Below are 25291 nucleotides of genomic sequence, written 5' to 3'. Positions count from 1 at the left end.
GCTGGAAAGGTAAATTAAAACTTAACTCAGATCCAGGAATCCCACTTTGGGGTATATACCCCAAAGAACTGAAAGCAGAATCTCAAAGAGATAACTGCACATCAATGTTTACAGCATTATTCGTAACAGCCAAAAAGTGAAGGAAAGCAAGTCTCCATCAACAGGTGAGCAGATGAATAAAATGGTATACACATACAATGGAATATTATTCAGTCTTTTTTTGTTTGTTTGTTTTTTAAGTTTATTTATTTTGAGAGAGATGGAGAGGGGGGAGGCAGGCAGAGAGAGCGGGAGAAAGAGAATCCCAAGCAGGCTGTGCTCTGACAAAACAGAGCCTGATGCAGGGCTTGAACTCACAAACCCTGAGATCATAACCTGAGCCGAAATCAAGAGTCAGATGCTTGGCCAACTGAGCCACCCAGGCACCCTAAAATATTATTCAGTTTTAAAAAGAAAACCTGGGGGCGCCTGGGTGGCTCAGCTGGTTAAGTGTCCAACTTCAGCTCAGGTCATGACCTCACAGTTAGGAGTTCGAGCCCGTAGTCGAACCCGTGTCAGCCCGTGCTGACAGCTCAGAGCCTGAAGCCTGCTTCAGATTCTGTGTCTCCTTCTCTCTCTGCCCCTCCCCTGCTCACGCTCTGTCTTTCTGTCTCTCAAAAATAAACATTTTAAAAAAAAAAAAGGAAAATCTGGGGTGCCTGACTGGCTGAGTCAGAAGAGCATGCGACTCCTGATTGTGAGGATTGTGGGTTCTAGCCCCGTGTTGCATGTAGAGATTACTTAAATAAAACTTTAAACAAAATAAAGGAAAATCATACTAAACTTTGAAGACGTTATACTAAGTGAAATAAGCTGTCACAATTGTTCCACCTATATGAAGGTAATCAAATTCACAGACACAGAAAGTGGAAGGATGACTAAAAGGGGCAGAGGGAAGGGGGAAATGGAGAGTTACTGTTTAATGGGTTGAGTTTCAGTTTTGCAAGACGAAAAAGTTCTGAACGTTGGTTGTACAAGATGCTTCCCACAACTGAACTGTACATGTGAAAACGATTAATATGGCATCTTTCAGGTTATATGTAGTTTACCACAACTTTTAAAAATTTAATCAGGATGGGACAAATATGTTTCATTACGAAATTTGGACTTCTAAAAGCAAAAGAGAGCATCTAAAAGTTTACCAAAGAAACTTTATTGAAATATAGTTTACATAGCATAAAATTCACCCATTTCAAGTTTACAATGAGTTTTTAGTAAAGTCACTGAATTGTAAAACCATCACCATGTTTTAGAACATTTTCATCAGCCCCATAATGTCCTACTCTCCGTAACATGTAAACATTAGGGTACATGAATTAAGGCTGCTAATCAGCTGACCTAAAATGGGGAAATTATCCTGGATTACTCCAGGGAACTCAATGCGATCACTTCTTTAAGAGCGGTCTGAGGGAACTGGAAGAGAGAACCAAGGAGATAGCAACAGGAGGACTCACTGACTTTGAAGATGGAAAAATTAGGCCATAAGCCAAGGAATGCACGTAGCCCCTGGAAGCAAGAAAAGACAATAAAAGGGATTCTTTTAGTAAGAGCACAGCCCTGATAACACCTTTATTTTAGCCCAGTAAGACCCATTGGGACTTCTGAATTCCATAATTATAAAATAATAAATTGGTGGTTTTTTTAAAACCACTAAGTTTGTGGTAATTTACTACAGCAGCAAAAAACTATGAATGTCTATTTGTTATATTCTATTTTGCTATATATTTGAAAATATTCATCACAAAAGGAAAAAAAACTATGAATATGAAGCAGACTAAAGAAGGATCACAATTTAAAAAGTGCTGAGTCATTTCCTTCATCATAACTCCACTTTTAAGAACCCAATTACCCATTAAAGATGCATATTTAGAAATAATTCCCATTTTTCTTACTCCCAACTTAACAGTCATGAATATTTCCTAAAAAGTAAACAATCACTAGGTTCAATGCCAACTGAAATTTTTTAAAATACTAACTAGAACGGCCCAGAGGAGACATGAAACGTATGATACCCAAAAAGTCCCAGAATGACGAACAGAAAACGTGATTCAGACAAAAAGCTATCTTCATAAACAAAACATCTGTGGTTTATTGTTGTTCATGAAACTTTCTTTGGGACATAATTTTAAGTAGCAGTTACGAAATGATCAGGTAAATCTATAATTATGGTTTTCAAAAGTATGTTTACCTAACAGAAAACTTACAATAAGCCAGCAATGGTCAAATGCATCTTATCCTGCTGCCTAGTCAGAGAGCTAACACTAGAAACTTCAGGGGGAGGGGGGGGGTTGTTTTTTAAAAAAGGACAAAGTGCCTAAAAGCTAAACTATAAACAAATACTCCATTCTCAAATGTTTCCGCATACAGAGAAGAATGCATGGGCTTTGAAAAGAAATACTCTACACCTTTGATTAAAATGCTCTATACCTGTCTAAGTGTCTTACCTTTGCAATTTCTTGATGGCATGCTACAGAGGCCTGCTTCAAAGCCTCTTCAGTTTCACCTCCCCTAAAGAACAATGCCAACCACACCATCTTTGGAGATAATAAAAAGTAAACCTCAGTATACCTCATCTCCAAAAATGTGTACTATGGTACACGTCTAAGAGTGAATCTAAAACCCTTATGTTTTCAATCTTATTTTCTCCCTTAACAAAAAGGTAAATAAACCTTGACCAAGTTCTATGTAATATGATAAAGCCAATGCAATTTATCATCACTACCAAATAATGCCACATGGCATTAATGCCAACTCTACTCATTCTTCAGCCAACCCATCTCCAAATACTCTATGGTTATATTTGGCTACTCTCGGGTACATGAGATAGGTACCTTTAAAAAGCTACATACTTACAGCTAGGAGACTAAACTAAATTAGATGAAACTTGGTGAAATACAATAAATGTAGATTTTATGATAGCTCACAAACCTGAGAGGAACAAGCCCCTCCCCCCTTTTTTACACACTAATAAAATGACAGTATAAATATGTCAGAGATTGCTGCCATTTTTGGTAACCACTGAGAAAAAACAAGGAAGACTACATTTAAAGACTATTTCCTTTAAAAGTTCTATGACACTTGCAAACAATCTCACATACTCTTTAATGTTTTCATGTTCTCGGCAACTAGCTACAGATGACAAATAGTCTAGATAGCTCATCCAACTATGGCATTTTTATACATTACAGAAGAACAGGATTTTTTAAAAAATAGCTACTTACATGACACTGCATACTTACCACCAGTTAGATTACTACCAAAAAATCACAAATCCATCCAAAAGAAAACAGGAAAAAAATCTATCCAATTTGGTTTACAAAGAAAAACTAAAAAATTGAGGAAAAAAATGCTCTATAGCTTTTGCTAATTCTTCCTTAAAAAGAGTGGTCTCTCAAAGAGAGAAGAGCAGCAAACACCCCAAAATAATGGAAACACAGCAAAGGAGCTTATATATTTCAGGCTTCACAAAAGTCAAGGAGATCTCTCTCTTCAGTACTTTTCTTGGGATCCTCTGTGTCTGAGGGTAAGGCGAATAAATACACTTACTTCCACACTATTAAGATACACTAAAAAATAAGCATAGGGGCGCCTGGGTGGCTCAGTTGGTTGAGCATTCAACTTTTTTTTTTTTATTATTTTTCAACGAGAGAGAGAGAGAGAGAGAGAGAGAGAGAGAGAGAGAGAGACAGCGAGCATGAGTGGGAGGGACAGATAAAGAGGGAGACAGAATCTGAAGCAGGCTCCAGGCTCTGTCAGCACAGAGCCCAACACAAGGCAAACTCAACTCACAAACTGAGAGATCATGGGCCGAAGTCAGATGCTTAACCAACTGAGCTACTCATGCACCCTGAGCATAGAACTCTTGATGTCAGTTCAGGTCATGATCCCAAGGTTGTGGGAGTAAGCCCCGCATTAGGCTCCAAGCCGAGCATGGAGCCTACTTGATTCTCATTCTCTCTCTCCCTGTCTCCCCTTTTGCTCCTCTCCGCCACTCATGCATGCTCTCTCTCTAAAAATAAACAAATAAATAAATAACCTACCAAAAATCTTCATTCCCCATAAAATCCTTCATGATCGAATTGGTAAGTTCCACTTAAATATCAACAGTAACTTTACAATAGACTTGCCAATAAATGAAGAAGGAACAACAAAATTAGAAAATTACCTTTTTGCAACCCACTCAAGCAGTAAATGACTCAGGGCAAGGATCATCAATGGATACTAATACAGTTGGGAGAAAGACTGCTGGGGAAAAGGATACGCTCAGTCTTTCACAGATTACTTATTAATTACAAAGGAAAAAAAGAGGTAGATGCTATCTTAACCAAATATTCAAATTTAGCATAATAATGGGACAAACTACAACATTTACCTCCTGATGTGATGCAAGAGAAGACATAGGATCATCCATGTATTCTCTCTAACAAAAAAATGTTTAACCTGAACCTGTGAGGAAACAATCAGACTAATCAACCATATAGGACACACTAGTGGACAAATGGGCTGGACTCAAAAAATGTCAATGTCATAAAACATCCAAATGACAAAGGTGAGTGAAACTTGCTCTAGATTGAAGGCAAGTAAAGAGACATGACAACCAAATATAGCATGAGATGTATGAGAAGATCCTGGATTAAAAAAAAAAAAAAGTTATAAAAAACATTTTGGGAACAAATAGGGAAATCTAAATACGGAATGTATATTGGATAATACCATTGTTTCCATGCTAAATTCCTAGAGAGTGACAATAATATTACAGTAATACAGGATGAGACCACTGTTCTTAGAAGATCTTTACTGAAGGGCTAAAGGCTGAAATGCCAACCTCTCTGCAATTTATCTCAAATGGTTAAACAAAAAATATTTAAATCTATAAATCTAGACATAGTATTCTTATATATTGCTGGTGGGAATGTAAGTGGTAGTTGCTTTGGAAAAGAATTAAATATAAAATGGTAGTTACTTCGTAAAAAAGTTAAATACAAAATAGCAATCCAAGGACTAGGTGGGCTCAGTCAGTTAAGCATCTGACTCTTGATTCTGTCTCATGTCATGATCTCACTGTTATCGAGTTCAAGCCACAGGACTCGCCACTGGCAGCATGGAACCTGCATAGGATTCTTTCCCTGTCTCCCTCTGCCGCTCCCCTGCGTGTGCTCTCTCTCTCTCCCTCTCTCTCTCTGAAAATAAATAAACCTTTAAAAAAAAAAAAAAAGTTGGGGTGCCTGGGTGGCTCAGTCAGCTCAGGTCATGATCTCACAGTTCCTGAGTTCAAGCCCCATGTCAGATTTTATGCTGACAGCTTGGTGCCTGGAGTCTGCTTCAAGTTCTGTGTCTCCCTCTCTCTCTGCTCCTCCCCTGTCATGCTGTCTCTCTCTCTTTCTCTTTCAAAAATAAACATTAAAAACAAAAAATTTTAAAAAATAAAAGCAATTCATTTCTAAGTATCTACTCAAAAGAAATTAAAACATATGGGGCACCTGGGTGGCTCAGTTTAAGCCACCATCTCTTGATTTCGGCTCAGGTCATGATCTCACAATTGTGAGTTCAAGCCCTGCGTGAGGCTCTGTGATGGCAGTGCAGAGCCTGCTTGGGATTCATTCATTCTCTCTCTCTCTCTCTCTCTCTCTCTCTCTCTCTCTCTCTCTCTCTCTCTCCCCCCCTCCCCTGCTCTTGCATGCTCACTCTCTCAAAATAAATATTCTTAAAAATATATAAAAATTAAAAAACATGAATGCTTCACAAACAATATGCTAAGTAAAAAAAGCCAGATACAAAACACCACCTATTATATGATTCTACTGATATTAAAGGTGGAGAAAAGGCAACTGTTTAAAGACAGAAAAAAGATCAGTGGTTGCCTGATGTTGGGGCATGGTAATGGGGATTAACAGTAAATAGGCAGAAGAAATTTTACTGTATGATGAAATATTATACAACTGGATTCTAGTGATGGTTCCTCAATTCTGTAAGCTTACTAACAATCATTCAAGTATCCACTTCAATTGGGATAATTTATGCTGTGTAAGCTGTACTTCAGTAAAGGTACTTAAAAATAAAACAAATGTGGTAAAATGGCGATTATATAGGTATTCATTGTGCTAGTCTTTCAATTCCTCAAAATAAAAAGTTGCGAGTAGATCAGAATGAACTCCGCAAAACACACGCACACCCCAAATTTAGTGTTCATTAACTGCAGATTACCTAAAGGAGGTAAAGAACACTGGGATCTAGAGCCAATTTTTATCCAAGGATTTGATTAACAACTTTTCTCAACTTAGGTGTTATTTTTTCCTAATTACATTTATTTATTGTAGGAAATTTAGGAATTAAAGAGAAAAAGATCAAGAATTAAAGTATAAAAAGGAAATGAAAGTATAAAAAAGGAAATAAAAGCCAACTATAAGCTCATAGCCAATGATAACGATTTATAATTTGTTCTTGATCCTTCAGGTAAAACAATTCCATTTCACCAAAGAAAAGCTATCTATATATGTAACATCATTACAACCTGATCAACTATTCAATTGGCATGTTGAAATTTTATATCACATCCCAATCATATAAATCATAATAAAAATGAAAAGGCAAAACAGAAAATTTTAGAGACAAATCCAATGTTTCCTTTCAGTTTCCAATGAAAAATTGCATGCACTGGCGTCAACTCTCCCCCAAAATCCCTCCTAAAATACAGGTATGCAGGGTGTGTGGATGGCTCAGTCGATTTAGCTTCCCGACTTCTTTGTTTCTGCTCAGGTCATAATCTCACCGTTCGTGGGTTCAAGTCCCTCATTGGGCTCCACACTGACAGTGCAAAGCCTGCTTGGGATTCTCTCTCTCTTCCTCTCTCTGCCCCCTCCCCTGCTTGCTTGCTCTCTTTCAAAATAAATAAGTAAACATTAAAAGAAATAAAATAAAGGCAGGGACTCCTGGGTGGCTCAGCCGGTTGATCATCTGACTTTGGCTCAGGTCATGACTTTGCAGTTCACAAGTTTGAGCCCTGCATCAGGCTCTGTGCTGACAGCTCAGAGCCTGAAGCCTGCTTCGGATTCTGTGTGTCTCTCTCTCTGCCCCTCCCCGACTGGTTGGCTGGCTTGCTTGCTTCTTTCTCTCTCTCTAAAATAAACATTAAAAAAGCTAAAATAAAATAAAATACAGGTATGATGCTATAGATTGGATGAATGTTTGTGCCCTCAAATATTCACATGTTGAAACCTAACTCCCAATGTGATGGTGTTACAAGGTAGAGCCTTTAGAGATAATTAGATCATGGGGGTGGAGCCCTCAAGAATGGGATTAGTGTCCTTATAAAAGACACCCTAGAGAGCTCCCTCACCCCTCAACTTTGTGGGGTTACAATGAGAAGTCAGCCATCTGTGAACCAGGATCAGACCCTCACCAGATACCAAATCTACTGGCACCCTGATCTGTGATTTCCCAGCCTCTAGATCTTGTGAGAAATAAATGTTTGGTGTTTATAAACCACACAGTCTATGGTGCTTTTGTTATAGCGGCCCGAACAAACTGAGACAAATGGGGAGAAAAGTCATAAATTCATGAGGACAAAGTGAACAAGTGAGGAGGCAACATTTGATGCTCTGGAAGGTAGACAAACAAGTGGTAAATGACTTAGCCAACCTGAGAAAGCTGAATCCTCCTCAGCCAGCAGTGGGGAAAAGTAGAGAAGCAACCCGACTTAAAATGAGGATTCCCAAAAGGTTCAGGAATTAACAGCACCAGGTACCCTACAAGTGAAGGTGAAGATATGGATAAAAACAGGAGAGGTTATGCATTTGCCTAAACCCAACCGTTAGATCTGTCTAAACACTGCACACGTAGCCTGGTGAATGCCCCACCCTGGAGGAAATGGGTGGGGCTTTTTAAAGCTTTCACTTAAAAACTACAATCAGGTCCACAGCTTCCAATCCACTTTCTGTGTCCTACTTTTAAATAGGAGTAGACAGCCAAGAACAACCAAATACTTAAGGTAAAGCATTGAATATGAAAGAAAAAGACTAAAAAGTAAGCAAACAAAAATGGCAACTTGAAGATCTCCCAGAAAACAGAGCAAAAAAAAAAAAAGAGTCAAAAGATGAAAAGAGAAAAGACAGAGGACCAGACCGGAAGATCCACTATCTGAAAAATAGGAGACCTAAGAAAAGAGAACACAGAAAATGAAGGGAAAGAAATCAAAGGATTAACTTAAGAAATCTCCCAAGAAAAAGAAGACAGTTTCCGGACTGAAAGGGCTCTCCAAAGCTGAGCACAAGGTATGAAAATACATGTTGAAATGTATCCCCATCAAACTTGAGAACACCAGGGACACAGCAAAGTTACCAAAAGCTTCCAGAGAGGGAAAAGACAGGATTCATACAAAGAACAAAGTATCAGAACAGCATCACATTTCAACATTTCCACGGAAAAAAAGAAGACAAAAGAGCAGTGCCTTCAAAATTCTGAGAAAAAAATATTTCCAACCTTAAAACTGTTACCTAAGCAAACCTGGATATCAACTAAGCATCAGAGTAAAATATAGTTTCAGAATACAAAAGTCTCAAATTTTATCTCCTCTGCACTCTCAGGAAGTTTAAAAAAATGGGGTCCAGGAAACAAGGTTTCCAACAAAGGGTGGGGAGTAGGAGGAGTGTGAAAGAAATCCCCAGGGTACCCAGAATAAGAGCTGTGCAGCACACTCAGAGCTCAACCAGTCCAGATTAGAGTAGGTCAAATGCTCTGGAAGAAAGTTCTTCAAAAAGGTTAAACTGATACAACACCGTCTGAACCTGTGAAGAAGAGATTCATGGTTGGTAAGGACTTTGAGAATGACTTAGGAAAAAAAATATCTAAGAGACTGAACAAACCAAAAGCCTACACAATTATTACCCTTGGGGCAGCAAAAGATTGTACAGAAAGGGAAAATGAATCTAAGTATACTAATAGCTCGAGTGTCAGTAAGCATTTAAACAGTTAAAACAACATAGACACTGAAAACTGACTTCTCTAAATTACAAACACTTAAAATGGGAGAATGGGAGACAGGGTAAGTGAAACTAACAATTACCATGTGCCAGGGCACAGCTCTAAATCTTTACACATGTTAATTAATTAATCTTCAGATAAAAAAGGATATTGTCTTTATATATGAGGAAACCAAGGCACAGAGAGGGTAATAACTTGCCAAAGTCACACAGACAGTACATAGCAGAAACTCTGAACTTTGCTCTTTACCACCACACTGGCTATCAAAGAATGAAATCCTCATCTCCCTGTGGGAAATAAACAGATTATAGTTAAAACAGAAGAAAAAAAAATCAATAGAGAGGCAAAAATCTCAAAATCAGTTGAAAGAATTGAAAAAGATTGCTTCTGGGAACTGAAAGAAGGAAAAGGGGGTCTGGAATTCCTGGTTCTTTTAACAAGCCTGTAGAAATTTACTTTACTCTTAGAAACTATGTGCATTTATAACTTGGAAAAACTGAAAAATTACAAGAAGATGTACTTGCCTTTAAAAATATTTTAAGCAAACCTTAAAACTCTTATTCAACCCTAGAAAACTGGAGATAAACAGAGGAAAAAGTGCAAAAACAAGCCCAAGTGTGTGTGTGTGTGTGTGTGTGTGTGTGTGTGTGTGTGTATAAGCATTTGATACATGATAAAGGTAGCATTTCAATCTTTGGGAGGAAATATGATTTTCTCAAAAAAATGGAAAACCAACTAATCATTTCCAAAACATGTTAGGATATCGACCTCCCACAACACTGCCAAATACATTTTAACTATATAAAAGATTTATGTAAATTATGCAATCATAAAGAAAACAGAGGTAAATAATAATTATGTAACAATTATGTGGGGAAAAGATTTATAAACATGAAACCAAAAGCAGAAATGAAAAAAGAAAAGATTGCTGGATTCAATTTCATAAAAATTCACAAAGAAAGCACCACAGAGTTAAAAAAAAAAAAAACAACAACAAAACATTATAAGCCAAGTTAAAAGAAACTGGAGAAAAGACAAGTATTTAATAAGAAGTCCATTTCCTTAATATATAAACAACTCAAACAAGTTAATGAGAGAAAGAATAACACTCCAGTTGAGACAGAGAAGAAAACACAAGTCACAGAAAAGTACAAATGGCCTCAATAAAGCTGGGGGGAAATACAAATAGCCAATAAAGATATGGAAAGATGTCCTACCTCATTCATAATTAAAGCAATACAAATTAAAATGAATACATTTTAACCTGCCAACCAGCAACAATGTAAAGACAAAGATCATTCCTGGTTGATAAAAGTGTGGCAAAACAAGGACTCTTGGGGCGCCTGGGTGGCTCAGTCGGTTAAGTGTCCAACTTCAGCTTAGGACATGATCTTGCGGTTTGTGAGTCTGAGCCCCACATCAGGCTCTGGGCTGACAGCTAAGAGCCTGGAGCCTGTTTCAGATTCTGTGTCTCTCCCTCTCTCTGCCCCTCCCATGCTCACTCCATTTCTCTGTCTCTCAATAATAAATAAACCTTAAAAAAAAATTTTTTTTTTTTAAAAAGGCAAGGACTCTTGTGCAGGGACAGTAAAAATGAAAATTGTTACAATATTTTTGGAGTGAATTTGATGTTACCTATCAAAATTTAAACTGCCCATACACCCAGCCCCAGCAATTCCACTTCTAAAACTGTACCCACAAGTATACAAAGATACCTGTACCAGAGCAGCTTTATAAAAGCAAATACTACCTGGAAACTAGCTGTCCATCACTAAGGAAATATTTAAATTAAATATAGTCAGCCACAATGAATAAATACCATGCACCCACTAAAAAAAATGACGTCCACAGTATACTGTGAAATTAAACAAGCTAACGTATATATACTATATATAATACGTATACCTAGGTTCTGTGTGTGTGTGTATGCGCACACACAAGTTTTCAAGTGTAAGGGAGGAGAGAAGACCTCTACAAGAGATGGTACACCTACAGATCATGCTTTCAGAAAAATTCTTGACAACTGAAGTAGATGATGGATCTGAAATGACCTGGCCTAAAGTCCGTACTTAACAATATACCAAAGTTTGTTTTAAGGCGCTGTGGAGGAAAAAACTTCCCAAAAAGACCTAACATTTAAGATCTAAAGACATCTATCAGGAACTACTTTCACTGACAAAATTTTAAATATCTATGTAGAAGACAGTTCTTTTTCAGGAAAAAAAAAAAACTGTAAGAGGAGGGATTTAAATCTGCATGTAGAATGGAGGAAAGTATAGTAATAACTTACTAGCATACATATGGACTCTCTGATCAAATACAGGCCCGCAAAGGTACACAGTGTCTCTGAAAAAATAGACTAATGGCTACTTTTGCAGAGTGAGTTGAGGGAGGGAAACACAGCAATCTATGTACTATCTAAACTTTTCATAAGAAACACATATCCATTTTATAATTACATATCTAAATAAAATTTTTAAGAAGTTAAAACACAAACAGGAAACTGGAAAAACATGTGCAAAATCTAACTTACAAATATCAATTTTTAAAATGACAAAGATGCAAGTGTGTCTGGGTGGCTCAATCAGTTAAGTGTCCGACTCCTGATTTCAGTTCAAGTCACGATTTCATGGTTCGTGAGATTGAGCCCCATATCAGGCTCTGCACTGACAGTGCAGAGACTGCCTGGGATTCTCCCTCTCTCAAAAATATATTTAAAAAAATGACAAAGATGCCAAACAGCAAGGACCTTTACAGGTATTAAAGCTATGTAGAATAACATCTGGAAAGGTACACAAGAGACCAATCAGTAATAGGTACTGTCTCTGGGAAGAGACACAAAATCTAGAATCAAAAAAAGACTTACCTTTCACTGAAAAATCTCTGGTACTGTTTGAAGAATGATTTTTTAGTAACAATGATTATTTTTCAATGTCTGTAGAATATTCAGCAGTAAAATAAAACAGAATGAACTTCCATCAATGATCCATGCTGCAATGTGGATAAACCTTGAAAACATTATGCTAATAAGGAAAAGAAGCCAGCCACAAAGGCCACATACTTCATGTTTACATTTACACGAAATATACGGAAAAGGCAAATTCAGAGAGACAGAAGTCAGAATGGTGGTTGCCTGGCACTGGGGATGACTGACCACAAATTGGCATAAATCTTTTTTTTTTTTTAATTATTTCTTTGATATACTTTTTCAATGTTGTATTTTTGACAGAGAGAGACACCAGGTGCAAATGGGGGAGGAGCAGAGAGAGAGAGAGCGAGAGCGAGAGAGAGAGAGAGAGAGAGAGAGAGGGAGGGAGACACAGAAGCTGAAGCAGGCTCCAGGCTCTGAGCTGTCAGCACAGAGCCTGACACAGGGCTCAAACTCACAAACTGTGAGATCATGATTGGGCCGAAGTCGAACACTTAACCAACTGAGCCATACAGATGCCCCTCAAACTGGCATAAATCTTACTGGAGTGACAGAAATGTTCTAAAACTGGCTTGTGATGATGCTTATACAAATCTATAAATTTACAAAACTCACTGAATTTGTACACTTAAAATAGGTGAATTTTAGGATGTGTAAATTGTATTTCAATAAAGTTGTTACATTTTAAACACCAAAACAAGTAGCCACCACATAGCTGAAATCTGCTTTTAAAAAATACTGTTCTTTAGTGAGGGAAAAAAAAAAGACAAAAAAAAATTAATGACTGAAATCAAGATGATGGATACACAGGGTTCATTAGAACCTTTTTTTTTTTTTTTAAATAAAAAGGTCTATAAAAAAATAGCCAGCACACACACATAAAACTTAAGATTTCACCAGCAAAGAAATGCAAACTAGAGCAACAAACATTTATCTATCAGATAAATCTATTCAGCAAAAATTAAAAATCAACATTCCAGAAAGCAAGTTTTCTAATGCCGAAACTGTTTGGATTATTAACTGTTACATCCTTCATGGAGGCAATCTGGCAATGTTCATGAACCTTCAAAAGGCCATACCTTTGACCTGGCAATTCCACTTCCAAGAATTTCTCCAAAATAAATACATGGGCTATATGTCACAGTTTTTTAAAATACTAAGAGAAAAGAAAATAATCAGGCAAATATGAAAAGATGTTTCTAATAGCAAAAAACAACAAAAACCAATAAATGGCTTCTCAACTAAAGTACAGAATACCCAAGTAATGGAACACTAGCAGCCATGAAAAGCAGACATGGAAAGATATTTACGTTTAGTGAAAAAGCAGGCTATAAAGCAATATGTCTTCCTTCAATATTTCTGAACTTGCTGATTTTTTGTATTCAGTATTACTACTTTTACAGTCAGGAAAAAAAACTCCACTTTCCAAAAAGGCAAACTTCCTTATTAAAAAAATGGACAAAGGGCATGTTCAGCCAATTCATAAAAGAAATACGGTGGACATTTAGGACATAAAAATACTCCTCAGAAATGACAAAATACAAATTAAAACAAGATCACACTTTTTACCTACCAAACTGACAAAAGAAAAACATTTTTAATTGTAATATGCTGCATTGATGAGGTATTAAAGGAACAGCTACTCACACAGTAGCTGGCAGAAATATAAATTAGTCTGACCTTTATGAGGGAGACAATTTAGCAATTAAATATTAAGAGCATTAAAAACCATGTTTATCTTTAGCCCAGCAATCTAATTCTATGAAAAAACTCTAAGGAAACAATTAAGGATGCAAGCAAAGATTTACCTACAAGAATTTCAATACTGAGTTTATAGTGACAAAAAAATAAAAATAACCTTGATATCCAACAAAAAAGGATTATTAAGTTATTTTATATACACTTAATACCATGAAGCCTTTAAAAGTATAGAATCATATTTATTAAAAATGAATAATTATCGTAAGAGATTTTTCAGTGAAAGATTACAAATTGTGTTTGTAGTGGTTTAAGAGTATCCACCAAAATTCACATCTACCCAGAACCTCAGAATGCAATCTGATTTGGAAATAGTCTTTGCAGATACAAGTAGTTCAGATGAGGTCAGATCAGGTTGGACCCTAAATCCAACCGACTGGGGATTGGGGAAATCTGGGGAGGAGGAAATCTGGAGACACAAGGAAGAAGGCCTTGTGACTATTGAGGCAGAGGTTGGAGTGATGTAGTACAAGCCAAGGAACACCAAGAAATGCCAAAAGAAGGGAGCCATCAAGAGCTAAAAAGAGTTAAGGGAGGATTCTTCTCTAGGAACCTTCAGAGCAAGCAGAGCCCTGCTGATGCTTTGATTTCAACTTCTAGCCTCCAGAACTGTAAGAGAATAACTTTTTGTTTTAAGCCACCCAGTTTGTGGTAATTTGTTATGGCAGCCCTGGAAACCCACCAAGTGTATAAAACACAGCAATCAGGAGCACAGACTCTAGTCCGAGACTACTTACATCTGAGTTCTATTTCTACCACTTATTACCCATGTAACTTTACGTAAGTTACTTAACCTTACTGAGCCTCTTTTCCTTTTCTGTAAAGTAAGAATAACTGTATTTATTTCCTAAAATTATTGTGAGCATTAAATTATGTAGTAATCACTTGAAACAGTACATGGAATACAGCAAATACTCCACTTTCATAAAGCAAACACAGGTACGCACACAAACACATGCAAGTATGTACTAGAAAAATACAGATGTAAGGGTTAAAATTGTTTATCTCTGGCTCCTGTGAGTATGGCTTGTTTTTGTTTTCTTTTTGCTTACTGGCACTTTCTAGCTTATCTGCAATGATTTAAGTCACAATAAAATTTTATATCATAATAAAAATTATTTTTAAATTAAAAAAAAGTTTAAACACAGTTGGTTCCCAGTTATATAGCTGTATGCAAAACCCCATCCCTCAGCCAATGATTTCTACTGTCCCAAAGTCCGTTATCAAAGTTTTTTTTTAGTTAAAAAGCAAAATTTACTTCAGAAAATAAATCCTGACCAGAAAGCATTTTAGAAGCACACTGTGTATCATTCAATCGAGTAGTAGGCTGTTGATCCATAATAGGCTGTGAATCACTGACCTCAAGCACAATAATTCAAGTGTGAACCCTTGGAAATACTTCATAGAGCCATGGTTCACACATAAGAAGACACAACTGTTCATTTTTTAAAGTGAGTCTTTTAAAATCCAGTACATAGTCAATTCAGTGGGGCTGAGTTCCAGATTTGGAATTAACTGCTCCTCTCCAAAGACATACATTAACTCTGGCAAATCATGAGAAAACCACTCACAAAATCAATTACCCTTACAAGTGAAAAATGTATCAGTTTCATCTGCACAAGGTAATTCAGTAAGAGTTAAACCTCTTCAGTAAGCTTCAGTCTTGTGTTTTGGGTCCCTTGTGTTTAGTCAGTTAAGCATCCAACTCTTGATTTCGGCTCAGGTCATGATCTCAGAGTTCCAGGAGTTCAAGCCCCGCATCAGGCTCCACACTAATGGTGTGGAGCCTGCTTGGGATTATCTCTCTCCCTTTCTCTATCTTTCTCTCTCAAAATAAATAAATTTTAAAAAAACCTTATAAAATGTGTTCTCTGAAAATATCTCATAAGCAAATTCAGATGGATTCACTAGTTTACTTAACACATTTTGCTCTTAATACAGCAAAACAAGTTTTAATAATTACATGTAATTACTGGATGAGAGTTGGTTGCTCAATACAGTGAAAGAATTCTACTGTACTTGAAGAGATCAAATCTGAAGAGATAAAATCTACCACTACGCTATTATTTAGTAAAATATAGATCTATTTGATCATCCTATCCAAATATCTTGACAACTACTTCAGTACAAGGGCTGTGGTACCCACTACTCTGAATAGGAAGAACAATTATTCAAATTGCAATACCACTGCTGTTTAAAAAATACACACACACACACACACACAGAAAATTCTGTAAGTATACATACACATGCAAAATTCTACAGGCATGGAAATTTTCTAAAAGGTACAGAAAAATAGATAGTAGTGGCTACATCTGGAAAGAAGAACAGATTTTTGCTTCTCACTTTTAGTCCAGAGGTTGCAAATTAGTGGTCCAAGGAACACATCCTACCTATAGATGAGCTTCATGTGGTCCATACAGTGTTTTAAAATTACTTGAAATTGTTTTCATGCTTATTTATTTTTGAGAGACAAAGAGACAGAGAGTGGGGGAGGGGCAGAGAGACGGGGAGACACAGAGTCGAAGCAGGCTCCAGGCTTCAAGCTGTCAGCACAGAGCCGACACGGGGCTTGAACTCACAAACTGCAAGATCATGACCTGAGCCAAAATCGGACACTTAACCGACTGAGCCCCAAGGCACCCCAAGATGGGGCCAACCTTTAGAGGGCTCAAATTGCTTCCAGAAACAATATTCTTGCCGTTAACTTAAATTTTAATTTCTTTCATGGCACATATATTGACAACATTTACATCTCATGGCAAACTGAATCTACAAAAAAGCCTGAAAAAGAGCTTAGATTATAGGACTTGTTTCTTCTAACAGCACTGGACCACAAAGTCTCCTTAAAAATGAAGTCTTTAGTCCATCTACTCTCACATCTTACTGAATCCGATGTTTAGGGAGAACCAAAGGCTGTTAGGGTATATCTTCCTCTCCAGGGTATGTATCGTATGTGATCAATGTTATCAAAAAAGCAATGTTCAGAGAAGACAGCACAATTAGTGTCCCAATTTCAAAAAAACAATAGGATTTCATGAGGCATAAGAAAAGGAAGAACAACATTCCAGGCAGAAGAAAAAAGTTTAAAATTGGGAAAGCAAAAGTATATGTGGGAAATGAGCAGCAGACCAGCTTGAATGGAGCAGAGAGAAGCAAGATATCCAGCATAAAGGTATGCAGGAAAGGTAGAGGCAGATAAACCAGGACCAATCTTTGAAGGCCCTGAATGTCAAGCTAAAGCCCTGTTCTTTATGTGGTACATAACTAGGGCATTATTAAAGGTTTCTGACCAAAAAAAAAAATGGTCCAGATCAAAGCTGTGATTTAGAAAGATTCGTCTGGTAGTGGTATGTCCACAAAATGGATTGGAAGGAAGAGAGCCAGATGTAGAAAAACAATTTGGAGAGTATTCCTGTTAGGGTAGTCGTGCAGGGAATGGAAAACAAGAGTTGGAAAGTGCACTGCCGAGTGGAAACGAACAGGGTTTAGCAAGTGATTTGAGGTGTCCAGGAAAGAGAGGGCATTGGATAGAACTCAGTTCAAGCCTAATGTCTGGGAGACCAATGGAGCTATTAACAGGGAAAAATCAGAGAGAATGGCTGGTAAGATGGGGAAAAGGATAAACTGATCTTGTAAATACACAATTAGGGGCACCTGGGTAGCTCAGTTGGTTAGGCATCTGACTCTTGATTTGGGTTCAGGTCATGATCTTCCGGTTTGTGGATCAAGCCCTGTGTTGGGCTCTGTGCTGACAGTGCAGAACCTGCTTGGTATTCTCTCTCTCCCTCTCTCTCTCTGCCCCTCCCCTGCTTATGCTCTCTCTTTCAAAAATAAATTAATTAATTGATACACATTTAATTTTGGTTCCTAATAGAACACCCCTAATATTTTCCCCCATTAGGAAACCTTGCACACTTTCCTGGCCCAATTTTTAGGGGTGTTCTGAAGAAAATATGTATTTAATACAAGTAAAGGATATATTTAATGCAGTCAATGAGAAGCCAGTCCCAGAGCCTGTGACATGATCAAAACTAAGCTCCACAGGATTAAGTTGGACTCCTACCTCACACCATATGCAAAAATTAACTCAAAATGGATCAGTGACCTAAGTTTAAGAAGTGAAACCATAAAACTCTTAGAAGAAAACATACAGGTAAATCTTCATGACCTTGGATTATCAGATATAACACCAAAAGCACAAGCAACAACAAAAAATTAGATAAGCTGGGCCTGTTCAAAATAAAAACCTGTGCACTGAAGAACATCATCAAAAAAAAATAAAAAGACAACCTATAGAATGGAGAATAATGTTTGCAAATTACATATCTGATAAGGTTCTAGTATCCAGAATATATAACTCTTACAACTGAACAAAAAAGACAATCCAACTAAAAAAACAGTCAAAGGACTTGAATAAACACTTCTCCAGGAAAGTATGCACTGACCAAGAAGCATAGAAAAAGACATTCAATATCATTAGTAATTAGAGAAACACAAATCAAAATCACAGTGAGGTACCACTTCATACCCATAAGAATGGCTGTAATTAAAAAAAGGAAAATAACAAGTGGTTGGCAAGGTATGGAGAAACTGGGACAGACCCTTGTTCATTGCTAGAAGGATTATAAAATAATCCAGTCGCTGTGGAAAACAGTTTGGTGGTTCCTGAAAAAGTTACACATTCAACTCCTAGGTATATAACCAAAAGAAGTAAAAACAGGTATTGAAACAAATACATGTACACATATTTTCATAGCAGCACTATTCACAATAGCCAGAAGTTGGAAATGGTTTAAATGTCCATCAAGAGGCAAATGGATAAATTGTGGTATACACATACTTTGTTGAAACATTATTCAACCATAGTATTGACACATGCTATACAACATGGATGAAGCCTGAAAGACACTAGACACAAATGGACATGAATATTGTATGACTCCATTTATATGAAATATTCAGAATAGGTACATCCATAGAAAAAAAATTCAGATTGGTAGTTGTCAAAGGCAAAGGGTGAAAATGGACCTGGGTGGTTGCCAGGGCTTGGGTTTCCAGGGAATGAGGAACAACTGCTTAACGGGTGTAGGGTTTCCTTTTGGGGTGATGAAAATGTTTCAGCTCGATATATATGGTAGTTGTACAACACTAGGAATACACTAAATGCCACTGAATTGTTCACTTTCTCATGGTTTAACTTCATGTCGATTTCACCTCAATTTTTTAAAAATCAGCAATATTCCAAGCCAAAAATAAAAATAAGCTCCATGTCTTGTTATTCCTGATCCCATTAACTGCATTATAGCCAAGCCAATATTCTAGATGGTTCTGCTCCACTTGCTCCTTCCTGGTTTCACTCAGGAAACATCCTCTACCTATATTACACTACTTTCTCATCAGTTCAAATCGCCTAATCATTTCAAAACTTCTAAGAAAGCAACCTGCACATAGCAGTCATTCCATCTTTGTGAATCATTCCTTCTACTTGACTCAGTCCATTCCTACCTGTTCTGAAATTCAGCTAATTCAGTACTGACATATGAATGTTTCCTCATTATTCCGAAACTTTTCTCTCATCATTTCAGGCATGTTCTTTTCCTATCAGAACACAAAGTATAATACAGGCTGTTTTCTGCTTCTGTATTACACTATCTGCTATCCAAAATACATTTATTTAAATACTGTCTGGTTGATAGTTTTTGGTGTTATGCGCTACACAAATTTTGTGTGGAAGGAGTGGGAAGATAAGAAATGGTGAAGAAACCATCTCCACCCATCCTAGCTACAATGGAGATTAGTTTTCACTTCATCTGTGATCAGAAATACAAGGCCCACAGCAATACTGTTTATAAAGACTTCCTGCAGGACAACAATATACTTTTTACTGTGCTCCTTTTAAAACTAAAATGAATCTAAATGCTCTATTTATAAACTTTTTTTTTATACCCAGAGTCCAAAACTTCTATGTGCCACTCAAAAAAGATAGAAAAAAGTGGAGAAGAATATCCAAAGAACTCTCAACCTTCTTAAAAATGTTATAGACTGTACAATACTCTATCACTGAGTGTTATGCAATCCTTCCCTACCCTCTTCCTAAAACTGCTGCTTGGCACACATTTTTTTCAAGGAACCCAGTACTAACATCATGATTTATGTTACAAAAGTCTGGCTGCCAGGCTTTTCCTAGACTCATACACATAAACCAAAGACTGGATCAGAAACTCATTTACCATGCAGGTGACTGAAAAAATGGATTAAGACCAGGCAGGGGAGGTACTATGAAATACAAGGTACAACTGATTTTTACATCTAGATCCTGATTTCACTTCATCAGTTATACCTTTATTTTATCCAGTGGGGTGCCTCTGACAATGCTGACAAAGTCAGCAGGACATGAGTGTACAAAAATGTTTTTCCAAGTTGCTTTTCTAGAACACATCTGTTCCATCCACTGTGGGCACATGTAATGTTCCAAAAAATGTATATTACTTCCTGAAGACACCAAGAGGTAAGCTAGAACGTTGCAACACCACAACTGCAAAGGGCCAGCCAAATAAGTAATCAACAGTGTCTATATGCTAGTCAACTATTATTTATACTTATAACTGAGAAATAAGGCCAATACTGACTCCTAAGTTAATGCCCTCTAAAAATCTAGAAGTGTTAAAAAAATAAAATCTAGAAGTGTTACTTGCCTCTTGTCACAAATGCTAAAGAACAAAACTCACTTTAAAAACATAAGAGACAAATGATTTTGAGGACCAGAAGAGAATTTGAAATCTTACATAACACTAAACTGTACACTTAAAATTGGTTAAAATGGTATATGTTTTATGTTAAATTTTCTAAAAATCATATGTAAATTCTCCTATGAATCATGTCAGTTTCCCCTGGAAAAAAGATAAGTCTATTAGACTACATTAAAGGATGACAAACCATTAAGTTGAATGTGTTTAAATTATAAATAGTGAAAAAATTTTAGTGATTTCAATTAACAGAAACTTTCTGACCTCTTAAGGAAGGTGTTTATTAGATAGTCTCCATCTCCAAGGAGGGCATAAGCAATGAAAAAGTTTAAACTGTGGTAAGTAAGAGAGATTTAGTTTTGACATAATTCTAACTAGAAAAGTAATTAAACACTATAATAAGGTACCACGCAAATCTCTGCCCTCAGGGATGCAAAAATAAACTGTCTTGGAAGGATTATATGCAATTCTTCAGGAAAAACTGGAATGAACTGGAGAATCTCTTAAGCCAACTTCCAGTTTTAGAATTCCAGGTTCTATACTCACTGTCCAATAGTGTCTCTGCAAGACATTCCACCTATAGAAAGTTATACTAATCTACAAATCATTTCAGTTGGCTTAGCATACTGGGTTTTTTTTATCACACCACTTATTTACTTTCTGTACTTACTGAGGAACTGAATATTGGCTACTTTTATTAAGTATCCCAGCAGCATGGCTGCCAACTCAGGTATAAACACTACAAAAAGCTTAAGCTGGGGGCGCCTGGGTGGCTCAGTCGGTTGGGCGTCGACTTCGGCTCAGGTCATGATCTCGAGGTCCATGAGTTCGAGCCCCGCATCGGGCTCTGGGCTGACAGCTCAGAGCCTGGAGCCTGTTTCGGATTCTGTGTCTCCCTCTCTCTCTGCCCCTCCCCTGCTCATGCTCTGTCTCTCTCTGTCTCAAAAATAAATAAATGTTAAAAAAAAAAATTTAAAAAAAAAAAGCTTAAGCTGAAACAATACTTCATTCCAAATTAAAAATTAGAAATATCTACAAAATGCACAATGAACTAAAGACTAGAGGAAAAAAATCTTTTATAGGGTAGATAATTGACAAGGCCAAAACATTCAACTTAGTTTTTTGACAGCTTCTTAAAAAGCTAATACTTACTTTTGAAAATAAAAGCAAAGTCTTTCCAACTTGAGTTTCATTTTAGAAAACTCATGGCCTTCGTTTTAAAATAATGATTTTTAATTTACCATAGTATTTTCTAGCAGTCATCAAACAACCGAATGGTGGTTATTTATTACAACCAATAGCAGGCACTTAAGAAGTCACAGTAAAGTTAATCATCTCAAATTCAACAGGTTAATCACAGCAATTTGAGAGATTTTGCCATCCTATATTATAGGACCATCTCAACAAAGTTAGACATTAAATGACATTTAAAAACAATACATTTCTAGACCACATATTTCTTAAACAACACAAATGTTTTGACCAAGTACACATGCATGACTATATTTATTTTAACTAGATTGTATTAATCAAGATGAGCATTTGTTCAAAACAAAAATCTAATGAACTTAACCAGGTCAAAATAGAAATCAAAATATAATACTGGGGCTAACTGCTTTCAATTGAAAGAAAAGAATAGTAAGTCTTACTTCCTTCAATTCACAAAAAATTTTTCATTTTATAATCAAAGACAAAGAATATGACTTTTACAACCAGAAAATAAGGTGGCTTAAAGCTGAGTTACCACTTAATTGCCTGCATTCCTAAGAAGCTACTAACTTCTAACTGCTTTAAAACCTGAATACATCTGGGGCGCCTGGGTGGCTCTGTTGGTTGGGCGTCAGACCACAGCTCAGGTCGTGATCTCTCAGTCCACGGGATTGAGCCCTGCGCTGGGCTCTGTGCTGACAGCCCAGAGCCTGGAGCCTGCTCCAGATTCTGGGTCTCACTCTCTCTCCACTCTCACCCGCTCATATTCTCTCAATCTCTCTCTCAAAAATAAATAAACATTAAAAAATTAAAAAAAGAAAAAAAACCTGAATACATCTTTTAATGGCTCACTACTTTGCTCAGAAATGTATCACACCTTGTTTCATACAGAGATGCTACATCATTAGAAAACATGCTACTCTGTGCCATTGAGCTTAATAATTTTTTATAAAAAATTCAAATAAAATTTTTATAACGCGACTATAATTTTTAAGTTATTTTTTTCTTACCCACACTGGGCCTCACCTTTCACAAAACCTAAAAACAAACAATCTTAGATGTTAAACACACACACCTCAAACACATAAAATTCATTACACTGGTTTTGTAGCCACAATAATTATACTAATAAATACTGACTCTAAAGAACTAAAAACTTATTAGGGCAGGGTTTAAATGGTACGACTCACAAGGGGGTGGGGAGAAATAATGATCCTCCCCTACCAAACTGGCAGCAACAATATGCCAAGTTTCCTATGCTGAACTAGTGTAAACAAGGAAGAAAAAGAGCTGGGGGTGGGAAGCTGGCAGGCAAGAGAACAACCCTCGTCAAGATATAGCTTTACTTCTACATTTCACTAGGGTAATACCTGTTCTCAGTGTTTTCAATAACCCCTATCAAGGACTATTTAAACACCATAAGTTGGTGTTCAGAAAACTACTGCAGGCTGTAGTCCCTCTCTTCCCAGATGTAAAAAGATATTAAGTGGGGATCATAAATGCTTCTTTAATTATAAAGACTATCTCTCGCATTCAATGCTTCAAAAAGTTTTCTAAACATCTAGCAATTCAATCCCACTCTTGCTGTAACAATCAAGTTTAAAGATAAAATAGTAAGACCCACCAATGATGCTACACAGAAAAAAAATTCACACATCATCTTTGGTGTGACCATAGCTACAAGGAAGACGAGCACCATTCCAGACAGGACTAGATGAGAAATGGGATAAAGACTAAGCTTACAGCCTCTTTTTTCTGGCATTGCCTGAGGCATTCAGTGGACATGGAATAAAGGGGAAGCTGGTTGTATAAGTGATGCCAAGAGAAACAAGATTCCACATGTCAGGGGACTGAATGCCCAAACACAGAGAGCAAAGGGCACTCATCCCATGGCTTTCTGACCAAAGCAAAAGGAGTTGTTTCACCTGAAATCTTTTCAGAAGAAGTCTAATGGTCTGTACGTTACCACTCACCCTAAGTGAGTGAATTCAACAACCCCTCCTCAGAGAACAAGGAGAGAGCCTTGCTTATCACAAATAGCGAGGGCTACATCCAAAGCCAAGAAACACTCCTTTTGGTCTAAGCGCCATGGTCTTCTGCCCCAATTCTACAAGGAGACTCCAAGCCAAAAAACTTGGTTCCTAGTTTTCCTAAGCCAAGTTCTCCATTTTCCCAAACAACCCAGTCTTATTTCAGATAAGCCCCTCTCCATTCTGGCATTCTGGAATCCAGGGCTCCAGTTCTCTCAGAAAGTTCCCTCCTCCAAGATAATCTCCTTTCCTTCACTTTTCCTAAGGCTTTCCCAGACCCTGCCCCCAAGCACTCCCGGTCCTCCGTTAGATCTACTAGCAGATCCCACTCCTCCCTGGCACAACTCTTCGGAAAGTCAGCTCTCTTACCGTACTCACTTGTCCTTCCCCAAAATATGTTTCCTTTTTCCCTGTCTTCGAATGAAGAAACACAACACACACGCGCGCGCGCATAGTATCTGTTCTCATCTCCTAACTCCCCAGTCTCTCCAGTGCCCCACGTTCTTCCAGAACACCTAATTCTCTCCCGGAGTTTCCTCTCATCCCTGTCTTCCTCGACCCTAACTCCATACCCCAGGCTTTCCCCCCACTCCCCAAATTCAGATTTCCTGTGCTGTGTACTCTTCACCAACACCACAGCCCTCCTGCTCACAGGTCCACCCCTATGGTCTCGATACTCAAGTCTTTCTCCTCTTCCCATGTTCTTCGGCCCCTAATTCTCCGCAGAACCTCGGGAAGCCTTCCCCAGTCTCCCTTCCGCCCCTCCTGCACTCCGTGGCCCCCCACTCCCCTCGTACGTCCTCTCTACTCTTGCTCACCCCCCAAATTTCTCCCATGTCCCTGAGGCTCCCCCACACTCCCTCCACGCCCCGGGAAGAGGGTGCCTCTCAGCGCCCGCCCGCCCGGCCCGCCCTGCCGCTGGGCTCGGGTGTCCCTTCCCTTCCCCGCGGGCCCCAGTGCTGGCGCGATGGGGCCGGCTCACCAGTTGGTCATATCCAGGAAGAAGGCGCAGCCGGCCGGGTTGAGCTGGAAGCCGAGCAGTCGCTGGAACTCAGAGATGAGCACGTCCTTGTCGGTGGTGCCCAAGCAGCTGAACTTCTGCATCAGCTCAGGGTCCAGGTCCACGTCCATGCCCTCCATGGCTGGGGCCGGACACCCGCTTCCCCGCCTCCTCACAACCGAGCCGCCGCCGCCGCGCCGCCGGGCCCGGGGACCGGGAGGGGGCTCGCTGCTAGCTGGCGCCGCGACCCCGCTCCTTTAAGGTAGGCCCCGGGCCTCTCACCGCCTCATAGGGATAAACTCACTCAGCCACTCACTCACTCTCTCGCTCCCCCCCCTCCCACCCCCCCCAGCGCCGCCGCCTGCGCCGCCGCCGCCTCTCGCTTCTCTGCCGCCTCCGCCTCCTCCCGCGCCGCGCCCACTGCGCAAGCGCCGCCCGCCTGGGCCCCGCCCCTTCCTCTCCCGGAGTCCCGCCCCTCAGTGGCGTCACAACCTCGTGACGTCTCCCGCGTGACCTCACCGAGGTGGAGCGAGGGGGTGGGGAATGGCAAAGAGGAAAGGGACCGCTCGGCGGCTGAGGGTGACTCCTGGCCTGACCT

At 38.5% G+C, this 25291-nt stretch overlaps 1 protein-coding gene across 2 annotated transcripts in view; it reads right to left on the bottom strand.

Moving 5' to 3' along the window:
- Positions 1–25019, bottom strand: part of ILRUN (inflammation and lipid regulator with UBA-like and NBR1-like domains) — a 99273-nt gene extending 74254 nt beyond the window's left edge. The window contains exon 1 of one of the 2 annotated variants that reach the window (XM_047101267.1): positions 24676–25019. In XM_047101267.1, coding sequence (XP_046957223.1) covers positions 24676–24833 — 158 coding nt within the window. In that variant the 5' untranslated portion in view covers positions 24834–25019. The remainder of the gene's footprint in view (positions 1–24675) is intronic. The other variant, XM_047101266.1, reaches the window with a different exon arrangement.
- Between the last annotated feature and the right edge of the window lie 272 nt (positions 25020–25291).

Source organism: Lynx rufus, unplaced genomic scaffold (assembly GCF_022079265.1).
Source record: "Lynx rufus isolate CCGP_SWC_20201006 ecotype Redwood Valley unplaced genomic scaffold, mLynRuf1.p SCAF_6, whole genome shotgun sequence".
Lineage (NCBI taxonomy): Eukaryota > Metazoa > Chordata > Mammalia > Carnivora > Felidae > Lynx > Lynx rufus.
Note: the sequence above shows the minus strand (reverse complement) of the source record. Positions and strands in the feature narration are given on the sequence as shown.